This window comes from Dicentrarchus labrax, unplaced genomic scaffold (assembly GCF_905237075.1).
Source record: "Dicentrarchus labrax unplaced genomic scaffold, dlabrax2021, whole genome shotgun sequence".
In the NCBI taxonomy this organism is placed as follows: domain Eukaryota; kingdom Metazoa; phylum Chordata; class Actinopteri; family Moronidae; genus Dicentrarchus; species Dicentrarchus labrax.
Window position 1 is genome coordinate 7,724,860 of NW_026136722.1, and position 16,331 is coordinate 7,741,190.

Genomic DNA, 16,331 nt, shown 5'->3' on the forward strand with positions numbered 1-16,331 from the left:
CAATGGTACATTCACCAAAACACTCACTTTTTGTCACGTTTTCTCATCGTGTCATTATTTTTTTTGCATCTTAAGAGCCTCTTCTACTCTTTCTGTCAGAGTGCAGGAAAGTCTGTACACTATAGTTTCTGTATATTTTAGTAGGTATAGTTTGTGTGTCTGGTGATATCAAAAGGTCTTATAATTCAATGTTACTGATTTGCTGCTTGTCTCTGTAACGTTTGGATGTCCAGTTTATGCCACTGGAGACCTGTGAAGCCCTCAAATCACATTTTCACTCCAAACTGGAAAATATGAGCCCACAGGATTCTCAGTGATCCTGATTCAGATTTTTGTTTGATATCTCCACCTACTGGTGGATCTCAACTTCTCAACACAGAACCGCTGTGCAAAATTATCCTTGTGCAGCCATAAGGATTTCTTCAATTATTTTTATTATCATACATTTTACCGATATAAACAAACCATCCTATAATAACAGCAAAATTAGATTTTTTTCCTAATAGGTATACCAAATAAAGCCCAGTACTGTATGTGTTTTGTAATGTGTTTTTTTTATTTAATGTGTGATTGTCTTGTGGGAAATTATTAATTAGTAACCAAGTGAAATCTGCTGTATCATGAAATTATACAATTTTAGTATATCTATAATAAGCCATCTTTTTCCAGATTATAAACAAGGTACAGACTTTGCTCTCGGGCAAACATTTTGCAAGTGTTCTGGTTTGCACCCTTAATGTTTTATGATTATTAGGATTTCAGAAACTTGACTTTAACAATCTTGAAGTCCCACTGTATCTGCATCAAAATAAGAGTGAACCTACTTCATATTTTACTCAGTTCACTGCCTAACTAGCGAGAAGTCTTTGCCGTAGACTTTGCTTTGTCCTGCTTTGACCCTGCCAGGGAAATGTAACATCTGCAAACATGTTTGTTATTAGGGAATAATCATTGACAAAAACTAGTTGATTTTTAAACAGTACATGGCACAGTTCACCGACTTGTCAGCAAATGCTTGAAATATTTACCTCTGCAACTGCCCTCTTGTAATGAGAGTGCATGTGATGACCGAACTGTATTGGATTAATAAGAAAAAGGGTCAGTGGGGCAACTCTGCCTGACTCTATCTTTACACACCAAAGTCCTTGTGATTAGCAGGCATAAAGATAATTGTATGCACACTTGAGTTCAGAGCACTCAGTATTACATCTTCAGCTCTCACAACCAGACCTCACTGAAGACTCATGGCCGATGAGAAGATGGAGATTGGGGAAGTTGGGACAACTCTTCTGTCTACAGAGGCTAAGATGCCTCCGGCCAGACCTCCTAACAAATTTGAGAGGTTAATACAGCCGTGTCTGGGCGAGCTGGTGGGAACGACATTCTTTGTGTTTATTGGGTGTGTGTCAGTCATAGAGAATGTGGAGTCCGCAGGGAGGCTTCAGCCAGCTCTGGTGCACGGTCTGGCTGTGGCCATCATGGTGGCATGCATGGATGGGATCAGGTGAGGATCATCTTCAATGTTCTTTCAAACACAAATAGATTATACACATTATGCAGAGTTTATTGTGCGTGTGTTGGGCAGACAATAATGAATATATAAAACTTTTTTCTTCAGAAACACATATATTATATAAAATATTACAAAATGGAGCACTGTATGTCTTGTTTTTCTAGGTAAATTTACTCATCTGTGCACCTTAAAATGTATTATTCTTTCACATACTTTCGTACATCACATAACATCATTTAGGTTAGAAAGGCTAGAAAGTTATATTTAGAAGAGGATCCCAAAATCTGATAATCCATATTGCCTTTTTTCATTCCTATGAACTCTGTATACTTCTACACGTTCATAACATGGCCTAAAACTCAAAAGTTTTCTGACTTTTTTGCCTCACCAGTGGGTCCCATTTCAACCCCCCATTCACTCTGGCCATCTATCTATGTGGAGGGATGGAGATGAATATGGTGGCCCCATACCTTGCATGTCAGTTGGTCGGAGGAGTGCTTGGAGCTGCTATGGCAAAGGTGAACCTGTCTCATTTTTATGTCATTAAAATATCCATCTTAGACTCTCTACATCTGAAGCTGAAGCTGAATTATGGCTAAATTGATGCCAACAGGCGATGACATCGAGAGAGAACTTCACCAAAGCCCATGGGGCTGCTTTTGATCTGCTGCAACCGGGCAGTGAAATAGGAGGAGCTCTGTTTGGAGAGGTCGCCATGACCTGCCTGGTCACCATCGTGGTGCTGCTGGGGGCTGTCAATACCAAGACCAGAAGCCCCCTGGTGCCTTTTATGGTGGGCTGCACAGTTATCATCAACATCTTGGCCGGGTGAGAAAAATGAGTGAGAATACAGATGAGAAGTAAATTGCATTTATTTTGGAAGAGTATGAGGAGCATTTCTTTATGTGTATGATGTAATATCATATACTGATACTGTAAGTGTCCGAGTGAAAGATTTTAAGATATCACATCAAATTTCCATTTTTATAGCTGTATCTGACGTAGGACTGTGTCTGTAGCTGTGATGCAAATAAGACAAAAATGTACGATAAACACAATCATTTTCAAAATATACAATAAATATCATAATTTTTAACACATATAATGGGAAACTCATGTGACTATATCCTACCTGTCTGTTTTATCAGTGGAGATGTATCTGGCACTTGTCTGAACCCAGCCAGAGCTTTTGGTCCAGCCATTGTCAGCAACTACTGGACTTATCACTGGGTCTACTGGGTGGGACCCATCACAGGAGGCCTACTAGCAGCTGCACTGGTTCGGTAAGTGCAACACAACGTACAGTGTACACTTTAAAGGATCCAGTAAACCATATTTTCATTGATTGCATCGATAATTATGTAACCTTGTTTCCTGTTTATGCAGACTCCTGCTTGGAGACAGGAAGATTCGACTCATTCTGAACTGAGGTCCTGTGTACATGAACTTAACTCAGCTCTTGATTCTCTAAACACAAGTGTTGCAGTTTAATCATTGTGAAACATAGCTTATAAGCTTGTAGATGGTGTAATATTAGCTCGCGGTATTAACCCCTTTATAGGGCACTCATTGAAATACTTGGAAATTTAAAATTTCAACCCTGGAGTGTTATTGATGGATATAAGAAGACATTTTTTCTATTTTGATTTTTTCGAAAAAGTCAGTTTTAGGCTGAAACTCAAAGTCAATGATGTCTACGTGGGCTGGCACAACAACAATCTGTGGCACAGCAGGCCTCCTCTTCCCATAGAAAGACTGAGCAGACAGCTGCTGCAAAAGAAATATGCCACATCAATATACTATGAAAATATGTAATAAATAAGCCATAAGCAAATCAAGATCAAGACAACTTTAAATTATTTGTGAAAGAAAGCCGTAACATTGAAGTGTATATTAGTATTTCACCCATAAAAAAAAACACCAAAATATGCCATAGAAGTGTTATTAAAACCGTCATAGTGAAGTGACCATATATGGTTCCTCGCCCGATAAAGGGTTAATATGATACTGGTCTTGTCACACTACTATTGGTTAAAGTTAAAGTTAAACAGAGTTGTAGACAATGAGTAAACTGAGTATACTTCTCTGTCTCATTCAGAGAAATACATTCTGGTTTTGTCACTGTGATGCCTACTCTGTGTTTTATTTAAGACAACAAGGACAATTAGGAAAATCTAGTCTTCTACCAGGTGCATGACAGGTGCATGAGTGATGACAATTATGTGTGGAACTTTAGAAACACTCTCTAACTCATTACCTTTTGAATTGAGAAGAACATTTATTTTAAAAAAACCTTCAGCCAAAATTCAATTACTTCAGATTTTCAACCACAAATGCTGAAGGAGACCAAATGGCAACCTTTTCAAAGCCGAGAGACATCTCTGCTTCAGCTTTGTGTTCCTGGTACCCTGTGCCTGCTCTCTATAGCCGGAATAGTGAATGCCTGTTCGGCACTGGAGGGTATCATGCTGTTTCCATATTGTACCCCTGGGCCTCCCCGCAGCAGTGGCCCACATGGGAAAGCGGGCCAGGCAGTGGGATAAACCAATTACCCCCCAGTCTGGGTGGACTCCTGCCGGTGCACTGCACAGCAGCTCCCGGCCGAGCCCTCCTGGGCTCGTTCCCCATGAGAGCCTGCTGGAATTCCCAGAGATGAGAATTGTGTGGTCTCAAAAGCCTGCAGAGGCTATATTTTGCTTGGAAATTTGACATGGTGGCCCCCTGGGACAAAACAGAGGGAGGAGACTTCAAACTGGGCTTCTGTAAGATGAAAAAAATTTGTGGAAAGCTTTTTTGGCACCATTTATCAAAATAAGCACTTTTTGCAACCTTAACCATGTCTTACATACATAGACACCTCCGGGTATACACAGATTTTTTTGGTTTACTAGTGATGTTTAAAATTGATCTAAAGCTTTTTGTGCCTGTAGCATAATTTGTCTAATTTATTGTTTATCTATAATAAAATGCACAGGAACAACATAAATAGTCCAGAAGTATGTTTTTCTTTTTTGCTCGGATATCTTTGTGATATCTATGTGAATCGTACTTATCTAAAATCAAGTTTAACTGAAACTGAAAGATAAGACATACACACAAAGAGAATTAAAGAAAGAAATATGAAAAATAACAAGAATATAGAGCAGAAATACACAAGAACACAAAAGTGTGGACTGAGTGAGAGTAAAAGAGGGATCACCCCTCCTTTAGCTTCATGGATTCATGAGCCCTGATGGTTTCTAGATGACAGCAGCCGTGACAATGGTCATTATGTCTGCCTGAGGCCTTGTCACTGCAGGGCTATTGTGTGGGGCCCATTCACCACGCAGTCATTTACACTTTCATTGGCAGCTATTTAGTCCTCATAAAAAGTTCAACACACCAATTTGTGAGCCCTGCTCAGCCAAGGAGAAGTGTGGAATAGGCTAAGAAAGCAGTTGCTTTAAAAGTCAATTAATTGTTCCCCTCTTCTGGGAGGGGCCGAAGGGGAGGATCCCCAGGCTTTGGGGCCTCACATCTGTCCATTTGTCTTCTTAGGCCATGATGCAAGGGCCACACAACTCAAAAGAAATGTCTAATTCAGTCTGCTCAGAGCTCTGGCCATCTAAGAAGATTTTGTATTTCATTTTATAGTAGGGCTATCCTATTATCATAAGAATCTGATTACCAGGGGAAAAGATTGGACACAGAAGGAAAAGGGCCAAAATAAGCTTGTAGGACACTTCAGTTCTAAATCCCATTCTCCTGAAAAACCAGAGATTATGCAGCATATGATGGGAAATGGGGGTCTAAGTTCATTTAAGCCTTTACGAAGCCAGCTATCAAAAAGAGCAGAGAGAGAGTCTTAAGGGGCCAGAGCGTTCTTATTAACTGGAGGACCTCATGAAATGAGCTCTGTTCACTTCTAAATACTTCATCAGGCCCACAGATACATGAACTGACCAGATTTTCTGTTAGAATAAAAAAAGAAATCTGCAAAATTACAATTTAACTTTTTATTTATTATGTTTCTACAACAACAACAATATGAATTGTGGATTTTTTCTATCCGATAATAATCGTTGTATTGATGTAGTAAGCCACACATCCACATTCAAATGTTCATGTTTGTTTAGTTTGTTAAAACAGCCTGCAGTCAAGATAAATGGGTAATTCAAAAAGGGGATGTGCATTAACTTTTTATTTATTTATTATTTGTTCATTTTGTCGGGTCAAAGCTAAGCCAGGCTAAGCTTCTCACCAACAGTCTCCATTACTAAAAGATTTCATGGAGTAAATAAAAACAATTTTGCCCATTTTAAAAACAAATAAATATGCAAGAGTCTTCAGAGGATTTATTTTGCTTTACAAATACAATAATCCTGCTGCAATATCATTTAATTCAAAGGTCATGTGTACTGTACAGCACATATAAATAGAAAAAGCAAAGAAGATTTGAAACTTTAGCACAGATAAATCAGAATAAAAATAACATGTACAGGCCTATTCACTAAGACAAACTGTGGGTTACAAATGGCTGTGCTTTAGCCGTCCCTCCCACCTCAGTTCAGAGGGCAGTTGTCCCACAGAGCCAGCAAAGTGAACGACGGTTGATGCTGAGAGAAGCACAAAGAGAAAGCAAGCAGCAACCCAACCCCTTTAGTCTCCCAGGACTGAGAACAGTGATGGGAGAGAGACAAAGGCCGACCCTCTGTGAGCCTCAGTGCAGGAGGGCCTGCTGTGTGCCCCTGCTCTGCTCTTCCAAATGTGTCTTTTTACCAGCAATTCAACAGCTTCGTCCCTGCTGGTGATGCTAGATGCCACCTTGCTGGCACATGACAACCATATACAGGGATCCCACAGTGCCAGTAGAAGGGTGAGGATGCCTGTGGATAGAGACGGGTAGTGCTCAGTGGTGCTAAAACAACACACTTCCTCAGTCTAAAGGGAAGTCACAGGAATTCCGACGTGCCGCCCAGGCGGTCTGGTAGACAGACAGGAAGTCTTTGTATCGTGGGGCACATCCCAACCAAGCTTCCCCAAAGTGTTCTGACCCTGTGAAGAGAAACTCTCCGTCCCCAGGCTTCACATGGCACTGCAAGAGTGTGTGGATGTGTCCACGCCAAGACTTGTTTGGTCGAGATGATCCAGAGGCAGCCGCTTGTTGCTCAAACACTCCACTGCGCTGCCAGTACACTCGCGCTGCTGACACTTCCACCAACGATGTCTGGCTTGCAGAGTTGTGGGAGACATTCTTGATGGAGCCTCGGACCACTAAGAACAAAGAGCAGATATCCATAAACTGCATCCATTAAGAAAATCTAATGAAATATCTGCAAAAACACAGCTTTGGACTATAGTTGCATATAAATATTCCCTCCAAATCTTAGTGGTTTTCTGGAAATTATATTTTCTTTCTCCTTTGGCCCATTTAGCCCAGTGGACCCATTGCATCTGCTCTAATGGTCCCTCTCATTCTGCAGCTCCGTCCGACATGACCTCCTCTGCACTGCCAGCGGAGCTGCTGCTTACTGGGCATACACTAGACCATGAGAGCAGCTTTCAACATTTGTATCAGCAAGATTTACTAGTGGTGGAGGAAGTTCTGTATTGTATTCAAAATCTAATCTCATAAGTAATAGTACAAAAGTATTATCAGCAAACCACTTAAAGAATCTAATGTAAAAGTACTCAGAATGATGTGATGCAACATTGTGTAAAGAACATTTTTGTGTTGTAAATGTTTGTTCAGGTGAAGCTAATTTTATTTACTTTATACATATTGTGTAAAGTAAATGGTATAAGTTAACTATCAGATGTATCTGTGAACAAAATGTTATAAAAACTACAATATTATTACTACTTAAATCTGCTACAAGGAGTTTTAACTGGTTGTGAAACAGTCTCAATTTAATACTGATGCGTCTATATGACCTACATAAACACACGAGACCATCAGCAAGAAGATTGGCTGTTTCTATATAATTATTCTTAATGGCTGCCACATGGTCAGATTTGGTTGGATTCCCCTTGAAATCAATTAAACAAGTTGGTGGAAACACTGCCCACAAGAGCTGCCAGAATATAAAAAAAGGAAAGATCTTTGTTGCTGCTTTAAGTAAATGCAGAGGAGTATGAAGTTACATCAAATGGATAAACTAGGGAAAAAATGTAAGTGGTATATTAGTTCTTATACTATGTAAAACAAGTAATTTGATGTACAGAATTGCTGTTTGAAAACATATATGTCAGGACCTTTTATGTCCGGTCACATTCACCATTTGTCTCAGAGGTTCCTCAGACCAAAAACGACTACCTTAGATTACATGGCTTTACAGCTTGTTATTTTTTCCTAATTGAATTGTGCTCTGTCACCGTGTTTATTGTACAGTAAGTAACAGATTTGGGTTTGCAAGATTATATTAACTCACCGAAGTCACTGTTGCAGATGGCCATGAGGAGTTCTGTGTCATTGCAGGGTCTGCATGAAGCTGTGGGGTGAGAAAATCAGTACAGAAAATTGTAGTCGTTTTTTGCCACACAGCATGGTGACATTTCTCTCTCAGTTATAATCACCCTCTCCCATTACCCAAAGCTCTTTGACTAGACATTGATTGATGGATGGGTATCACTCCTCCCTGCTACTTCACTGACCTAAAATCTGACACACATACCGACTCCATTCATCTCACTCCTCACATCAAAGAGTTGAGAAACCGGGGTTAGATGAAGGAATGCTGCTTCTAAACCGCCTCCAGATCAAAAAACCCTCACTGGTCTTGACCTTGTGTTTGACTCCTATTGTATCTACCTTATTGAATGACCCTATGCCAACGCAGGAGACTGCAGGAGTCAAACACTTCTGCCAATCTGGCAATGCAGAATAGATAAACCAGCAGCTGTCTATTATGGACACAGAATGACATCACCACACTGGGAAAGGCCCGCACACATGGATAAATGCTAATAAACAGACTTGGACAATGAAAAGGCATTTGCGGAATCTGCAAAGTATTTGCAGTCTCAATTCGGGCCCCTTGGCCCGGTGCCCTTCAGCAGTCCTGCAGTCTGCTCTGTGCTCACTGCTTTGTCCCCCAATGGAAACCAGACAGCCACACAAAACACGAGACTGACCAGCAGCTGCATGCTCCAGTCAGCATGATTGGGGTCTGTAATTAAACAACCACTATTTTCTTCTATGAATTAGGACTGGTCAGTCCCTCAGACTCCAGGAAATGGCTTTAGAATTATATCAGAATATTTGGTGCCATTTTCTAATAAGGCCCCCTTTATAAGTGTTCATAAGTTAACTGATGGTTTAGAAGCACACACTCATGTTTTAGCAGTTATAAACCATTAATAAGAGAAATATCCTGTCTTTTGATCTGTATACTTTGTATTTGGTAATAAAGCATTTATACCTGTTGGTTGGGCAGGTCATTAATGATTAATATATTCTTAATAAATTGTTAATCAATGGATTTTGGTCATGATACTCTGGACTCCTTCTTAAGGTGGTCATAAGGGATTAACCTGCCCAAAAGTGGGTTTCATTAATAGTTTATAACTGATCTATTAATTATTTATAAACCATTAATTAACCAAGACTTCCTAAGACAACAAAGTATTTCTGATTCTGATGCGTATGTATGAATTATAAATGTATAAATTAATCTATTTATGACTGATCTTCATGAACCAAAATTAGAGGCCCACTTTCTAACAAATTCGTAAAATGTTTATGGATTTAATATTATTTAATATGGATTTTGGTCACGATCCTCTGCCTCTCCAGAAGGAAGCAACCTGGCAACCCAAAAACGGACCTTGTTAATCGCTCATAACCGATTGATAAAGCTTTAGTTAATAAGGTATAATTTATTAATACAACCCATATTTGCCTTGGTGGTACCAGATGTATAAATGCACCTTTATTTAGGACATAGAGGGTCTACTCACGCTGAAGCCCGCTGTGGCCCAGGTTGGGTGCAGCACTCCTGTTGGCCAGCAGCTCATATCTGAAGCCCATCGTGCGTCTGCTCCAGGCTCCATCGGTCTGCGGGCTGGATTGAAGGTAGATGGCGGGCCTGTGCGGACCATCTGCCCGGAAACAGAACACCTGCCGCTCGTCCCGTCCGCCATCCGTCACCAGCAGCTCCAGCTTCCCGGCCCGTTCAATGAACACGCTGGCTCCGCGGAAGGAGGGAGACGGTTTGATGCAGACGGTGGTACGCAGGGTGGAGGACAGGTTGGGCTCCAGGACCACCCGGAGAGCCTGGCCCGGGTATATCCACCTCACCGAGCCCTCTGTGCAGCGCAGCCGCACCTGGAGTACGATCCTGGAGTCCACACCAGCTGCAAAACCGCTGGATCCAGCAGGAAAAACCGAGGAATTAATATTAAATTACTGCTATATACAGAATTGTTACTAATGGTTTTTATCATTTTAAATCATTTAGCTTAGATCTAAAGTAGGTTGTGATCTGCTTTATATATCAGCCCAAAACCACTAATAAAAACAGATTTTAGGTTGCCAGGTTGTAGAAGATCCCATTGGCTGGAATTGAACCTTTCTATTTGGTAATAATCAAATGCAAGTAATTCGTTAATAAATGCTCATTTGTTTCTCACTATCTAATATGCATTAAATCAGCTTTATAAATGTTATTAACTCATTAATAATGTATCATCAAGTCTGCAGATGTAAATGTTAATTATTTTTTTTACAGCTGGTCTGCAGAAAATCAGCTTCTCACAACACACAGCTAAAGGTTGATCTTATTAATGGCTTTTAACGGGCTGTAAAACATTAGAACAAGTATTAACATTATTAAAGCCATCAGAATTTAAATGGCCAGTTTGCCACTCACAATTCTATTTAAATTAAACTCTTTAAAATGCAGTAATCTTGCAGAAATGAGAGAAGTTCCTCACCTTCCAGTCCAGTTGCACAGATCAGCAGCGCAGTGCCGCAACAGAAAACCAAGCATGTACCACAAAACGACCACATTTGGCAACATCTCAACCACACAAAGATACAAATCCAGAAAGAAGTGGACGGCGGTGCATGGCTAGAAAGTCTGTGTGTGTGTGAGAGAGAGAGTTATCGAGACCTCAAGCGCTCTGCCCCGCCTGGATTCAGCTTCACTAAATGCTCTCTCTCTCTCTCTCTCTCTCTCTCTCTCTCTCTCTCTCTCTCTCTATCCTCACTCACTCACTCTCCAATTAGGGCCGATCCAGTTGTTCGGGGGACTGCTTGGCCACTGCTGGTCTTTGTCTTTGCTCTCTAAAGAGACAATCAGTTTGAACGCCTTCAGCCATCTGTTAACACCAGTGCGCCTTTCTGCGCAATAATTCATTCACTTCTGAGAGACTTTATTATTTTACTTCTCAGTTAAGATACACTTACACAAAAACGCATGAGTTTATAGAGCATACACAATCATTGTATTATCCTCTACGGGAAAATAACAAAACTGAAATACAACAGTTGAGGTATAATCTGACCAACTCTCCTCCAAAAGTGCAAAAAAAACAAAAACTTTATGTCACTGACCTTGTTATAAGAACAGTTAATCTTTATGACCAGATCATTTCAAAAGTAGGCCAACGGAAAAAAAAGAGAAAAAAGAAAAAAGAAAGGGGGGGACTATAGAAACGTTTCTGCTTCTGTGCTCGAGCTTCATCTAGTGGCGGGACGATGCAACGCACAATCCCCCTCTTCACATCTGGAGGACAAAATAGTCTGCTGCAGGCTTTTCACGGCCCAAAGACACCGACAGCAAGGAGGAGGCTGTAACTCAACAGCCGCTAATATTGTAGACGAGTCCAAACTGGAAGCAGCTTTCACCAATGATTAATCCACTAAAGGGCGGGTAGCTTCACTTCATTTTTAACCTGCAGGGGTCTTTTGTGCAAAAGTAATTTGGCACCGTTTCAAGGTCTTGCTGGTGGCGACATCTTGTGGAGGTGAGACTCTGTGGACCGTAACCAGGCAGGCCGAGCTGCAGCTTCTCTCGAGGTTGAGCGTATGTAAAGGCCCCTCTGGCAGCATCGGATCAAAGGGTTTTTGATGGGTATGTCGTGGAGTAAATTACACTCATGTGGAGAATGTGGCCAGATGTTGTCTCAGCTGCACGAAAAAGCTGCTACCTCTTGGAAATTTGGAACCTTATCAATCCTTCACCACAACTTTGAAAATGCGCGCACATTCACCAAACATTAAGGAGTGAGTGCAGAATATGACATGATGCATTTTAGAAATGGCAAAGAGGTAGTGGTGCAGTGTGATTATCCCTCAAAAAGCATTCCCTCACGTTCATTTTCCATTAAAGCACAACACCAAATTCAGATATTATCCTGTACACAGCTTTGACATTAATCTGAGTCGTTAAATGATGAGCCAGGAAAACCAGACGGAGTTTCCTCACGGGAGTACCGGATGGTCAGATTGGGTCATGTGTCCCAGAGAGACAAAGCAAAGTCAAAATGAATGGAGGCTTTGTGCCTGAAAGAAGTGGCCTCTTATTGGCGCAGTGCAGCCAGGATCTTTCATACACTGTAGGCCTATAATGGACAGAGGTGATGCAAATTGTGTGCCGTCAGAAAACACCGTCGTTGGTAGGGAAAATGTACATGATTACAGCTTTTATATGAGCTTAAACAACAGTCGACCTGTAAATATGAGCATTTAAGGCTTTTAGAAATTCAGTTCAGTCAACTTGGGGTCACAGCCTGGTTCATCCTACTGTCTTCTGTCCATAGCAGCCAAATGTCTCACTTAAATAATAATTTACAGTGTCTTTAAATTAAAACTGTCAAAGCAAGCTCACTCCTACAGGCTCGCAGTCGGATTTAAGGCCTAACTCGCCCTCTGAAGTCCTAATAAGTCTTATAATAAAGCAAGAGGAAGATTATGCGTGTAAGTTTTAGTTAATTCTCAGTAGATGTGGTTCTTTTAACTGCTACTTACAAAAAGATTGATATTCAAATAATAAAAAATAATTGCAGGACTTCCAACGTGAGATCAGGCGCCGGGGTCACAGAAACCAAGTCAAGATGTGCGGATGTATAGTTTAATAATCTCATGTGAGAATAAAGCTCCTTATACGAAACTACAGCAAAAACATTTCCTTATTTTTATATTAATCCAAATGAGAACATTTTAATCTATTGTATTTATTTAAATGTGTTAGAATCTGCTCCTCACATCGTTGTTAGAAGGATTCATACAATCTTTAACTTTCCCAGCAGGAATTATCAACCAATTTCTGACCGCGACCCCTCGAAAATCAACAGCCTTTAGAAAAATTTAACTGTCTACTGGTATTTTGTTTTTGTTTAAATACTTCAATGCATTGTGAAACACAGGGATAATTTATTTAAATCTCCTTTGAAGTTGGTGTTTAATTTTCCTGTAGTCAAATATCTGTGATTGATTATTTCGATTATTTGACATGAACCTGCCGCCCACAAGCATTCTTAATAATTAAGTTAATTAGTTTGGAAAATGAAAAAAAAAAAAAAAAAGATATATATCTCTTTATATTATAAACTTCAATTCAGGACTTTATTAGACTCACTTTTTGGCAAAAAGGGTGAAAGACATGACTGGAAATTTGTACATTTATAATGTGTCACAACCAACAGCTGGATTCATTTTAGAAAGTTCATATTGTGGGATTATTCCACAAAGGCGTGTTTATGATGACACGGTCGAACAGTTTCTAACTAAATGATTCAATGGATAATCTTAACAAGAGAAGCAGTGATACTGAAGAGAAAAACCGCAACAAAAACACCCCTTAAACTCACAATGTCACGTTCATGTTTTTTAATTTTCTCAGCAGCGTATTAAATATTTGTATGTACACGTTTTGAAAGTTACATAGAAAAAATATAGTATTACAGTAGGCATGTTAGTTAGTAGCTTGTTAAACAATTATTCAAGCATATATTAGCCTCCTCTGACCTGCGTCCACAGCACACATTCATCTTTTCTCTGTGAAAAAGCCTTTGTCCGTGCTGCTCTCTCTGATGGTGACTGTCAAGAAGTTCATGGTGACATCAGTCACTGTCACAGAGTCCACGTTGGTGAAACAGGGGGTCCAGGACGAGGCTGGTGGCGTGGACGAATCCTGGATGGACTCGGCCTGTGTGGGGCTGACAGCCGGTTGTTCCCGGGGCAGACAGCACTCATTCACCTGGTGTCTCCGGTGTTCTGCGGAGGGCTTCGCCTTCCTGGGCTGAGGGACAGACATCACACAACTAGTCCTGTGCAGCCCCTGATCACTTTTGCGCACATCCGGATTGAATGCGCAGCTGTAGGACAACCCTGCGCCCCCCACGTGTCTCTGGTCGCTGCAGGATCTGGGTGTTATCGTGGTCTTCTCCTGAAACCTCTTGGTCAGCTGGATGAGGCTGTGATCTGACGTCTCCCCGTGATGATGCGAGCGTCGGGGCGTTTTGGACAAACCGTGTGGCACCGGCTCCTCCGGTAACCTGCTCCGTTTGGGGTCCGGCTCTGCTGAGCTGCCTCCATCAGCTTTATCATAATGGAAATGCTTAGGCTTGCGGCCCCTCTTTTTGGGGAGCCGGGCGGATTCTTGGACTGTCAGAGGAGCTGGTGGAGTCGGTCTTGGCCTCCTCTCTGGCTCCGGTGGTCGGACGACGTGGACACTTTCACCTCTGTTGACCGCACTCGGTGGGAAGATTGTGGGAACTACGGTGCGTAAACCCTCCCGGGCCCTCGGTGTTATGACAGGCTCCGGGATGGGATAGGAAACCTGGATCCCCCTGGGAGCCTCTCCTCTATATTCATACATCTTTTCTTTGGCTTTGGCCTGAGGACAGAGCAAATAATGTTTATGAGAGGAGGGTTTTTTTGGACATTTGAAGACCATCTCTGAAGAAATGTAAAGGTTTAAGAGAAGCAGCTGGAGATCTGTTTGGCTACATGGAAGGCCTCGTCCTAAAGCTGCTTTGATTTTTTTAAGGAATGCATGTCTGACAGGCTACATAAAACATGAAATAAACTAAGGATGCTTAACCCAATTTACCCTCATGGAAATCTCAATGTAAATGACTGATTTAATCTGGGTTGCAGTTGTCATTTTAGTTTGTGTGAAAGTCTGAATAACAGCCCAGCAGTTTCGAAATTAATTATACCGCATATAGTTATATATATCAGGGAAAATAATCTTGATCTGTGCCGCCTGAGAGAGGCGGTAAGATAAAATGCGCTTCACATTCACCAACCTTCAAGAGAAATGTCTCGGGTTTGGGTCCCCTCTTTTTCGGTCCGAACATCTCCCTTTCGCGCTCCCTGGGGGAATGAAAATCATTTAAAGATTCATCAAAATACATTAACAAATCCTTTTTAAATTTTAGTTTATAATTTAATCGGAAAATCTAAAAGTTTTGAAGGTAAGGGCCAAACTCTGCCAAATGGAACATTAACCCACTTTTTAGGATAGTTTTTTTTTATTGAAAATGAGGTTTATTCAAATGAAAAATATGTCACAATGAAGCTGATGCCATGTTTGTGATGGAAAAACAGCATCACACCTTGCATCTATTCAAACTGGAAACGGAATCATCTCTCTCCACTGACACTTGTTACCACTTCCTTTACGAAAAACAAGATTTAAAGATTCAAATCTACACCTGATGTTGTATTTTTATGGGCGTGTGAGTGTAGCACAGAATCGACTGTGCAGAGCGGCCTACTGCTGCGCTGTCAAACCCTCACCTCTCCTCGAAGGCAGCGAAGAGACGTGCATCCAGAATGTTTTCCTCCGGCTCCCAAGTGCTGTACCTACAAGAGGAGGAGGAAGAGGATGAGGAGGAGGTGTTTGTTACCGCACAGTGGACGGATAACATGTCAAAGCGCACACATGTGCCGTGCAACAGACGACTTTTATCAAAAGCAATCTTACTGCGTGAGCTGCAATTACAGACTACGTAGCGGACAGTGACGCATGGTGAACCCAGCCATTGCTAAAGCTACTGGGGGACTTTGATACATCCCAGCGGTGCTACAGCTCAGGCGTTTACAACCCCTGTCTGGTGCACACAAGCAACCACACATACAATAAACTGCACCACAGCACGTAGAGCAGATGTGATATGATTAAAGAAAAAAAAAAATAACATCCAGAAGCTGAATAACGCCAGAGTGTGAGGTGGTGTAGTTGTACGAGCGGCCAGGATGGAGCGCTGTCTTTCACAGCCTCGACTATTATATACTCACTTCTGAGACCAGCCCTTCCATTTCACGAGATATTCCCAGCGACCCTGCAAAAACAGATCCGTAATAGATTGAGGTTATCAGAGGATTGCCTGTCGGCGCTGTACAAACAAATGGTTGCGTAATAGGTGTGGATACACAGCCTGTGGGTGGAAAAACGTAGCGAATACCCGTCTGATTCGCCGTTTAATGATGGACTCGGCTGCGAAGACGCTCTCACCAACAGCCGAGAGCTCCATGATTCACCATGCAACTCGTTTATTTCAGTCTCTTTTATTATTTTTGGCTTCCCCGTGTCCTCTTCGGGTTGTTTAATTCCGCACATCCCATAATACGCGATCTGAGGAGGACGTCATCACGTCTTTTTCTGTTGCCAGGCACCGCAGTCGGTAGGACGGATCGCGGTGGAGCACATTGGCTCAGTTGTTGCTACGTGCTCCGGGTCTGTGAGCGGAGGGGAGGAGTCCCGCTGCTCTGGCTGCTGTACAGGAATGTCTGGCACAGTGGGGACGAGCGGAGTCAGAGGCTCCCGGAGCGGATCCACGGACCCCCTGAGGTCGCCAAGGGGGGGTCCGCAGAGCCAGAACCAAA

At 41.7% G+C, this 16,331-nt stretch overlaps 3 protein-coding genes across 3 annotated transcripts; 1 reads left to right on the forward strand and 2 right to left on the reverse strand.

The window, feature by feature from the left end:
- Positions 1-1,047: 1,047 nt before the first annotated feature.
- aqp8b (aquaporin 8b) lies at positions 1,048-4,499 on the forward strand. The gene is made up of 5 exons (XM_051387729.1): positions 1,048-1,504; positions 1,905-2,031; positions 2,127-2,341; positions 2,662-2,796; positions 2,900-4,499. Exons 1-5 carry the CDS (start codon positions 1,245-1,247, stop codon positions 2,940-2,942), a joined length of 780 nt encoding a protein of 259 aa, XP_051243689.1. The 5' UTR covers positions 1,048-1,244; the 3' UTR covers positions 2,943-4,499.
- Positions 4,500-5,830: 1,331 nt separating this feature from the next.
- LOC127356172 (meteorin-like protein) lies at positions 5,831-10,629 on the reverse strand. The gene is made up of 4 exons (XM_051387725.1): positions 10,427-10,629; positions 9,452-9,858; positions 7,924-7,983; positions 5,831-6,766 (listed from the first exon to the last, which is right to left on the reverse strand). Exons 1-4 carry the CDS (start codon positions 10,510-10,512, stop codon positions 6,429-6,431), a joined length of 891 nt encoding a protein of 296 aa, XP_051243685.1. The 5' UTR covers positions 10,513-10,629; the 3' UTR covers positions 5,831-6,428.
- Positions 10,630-13,310: 2,681 nt separating this feature from the next.
- Positions 13,311-16,258, reverse strand: cbx8a (chromobox homolog 8a (Pc class homolog, Drosophila)). Its single transcript, XM_051387720.1, has 5 exons — positions 15,911-16,258; positions 15,744-15,787; positions 15,243-15,308; positions 14,750-14,816; positions 13,311-14,334 (listed from the first exon to the last, which is right to left on the reverse strand). The coding sequence occupies exons 1-5, from the start codon at positions 15,977-15,979 to the stop codon at positions 13,483-13,485; spliced, it is 1,098 nt and encodes a 365-aa protein (XP_051243680.1). The 5' UTR covers positions 15,980-16,258; the 3' UTR covers positions 13,311-13,482.
- Between the last annotated feature and the right edge of the window lie 73 nt (positions 16,259-16,331).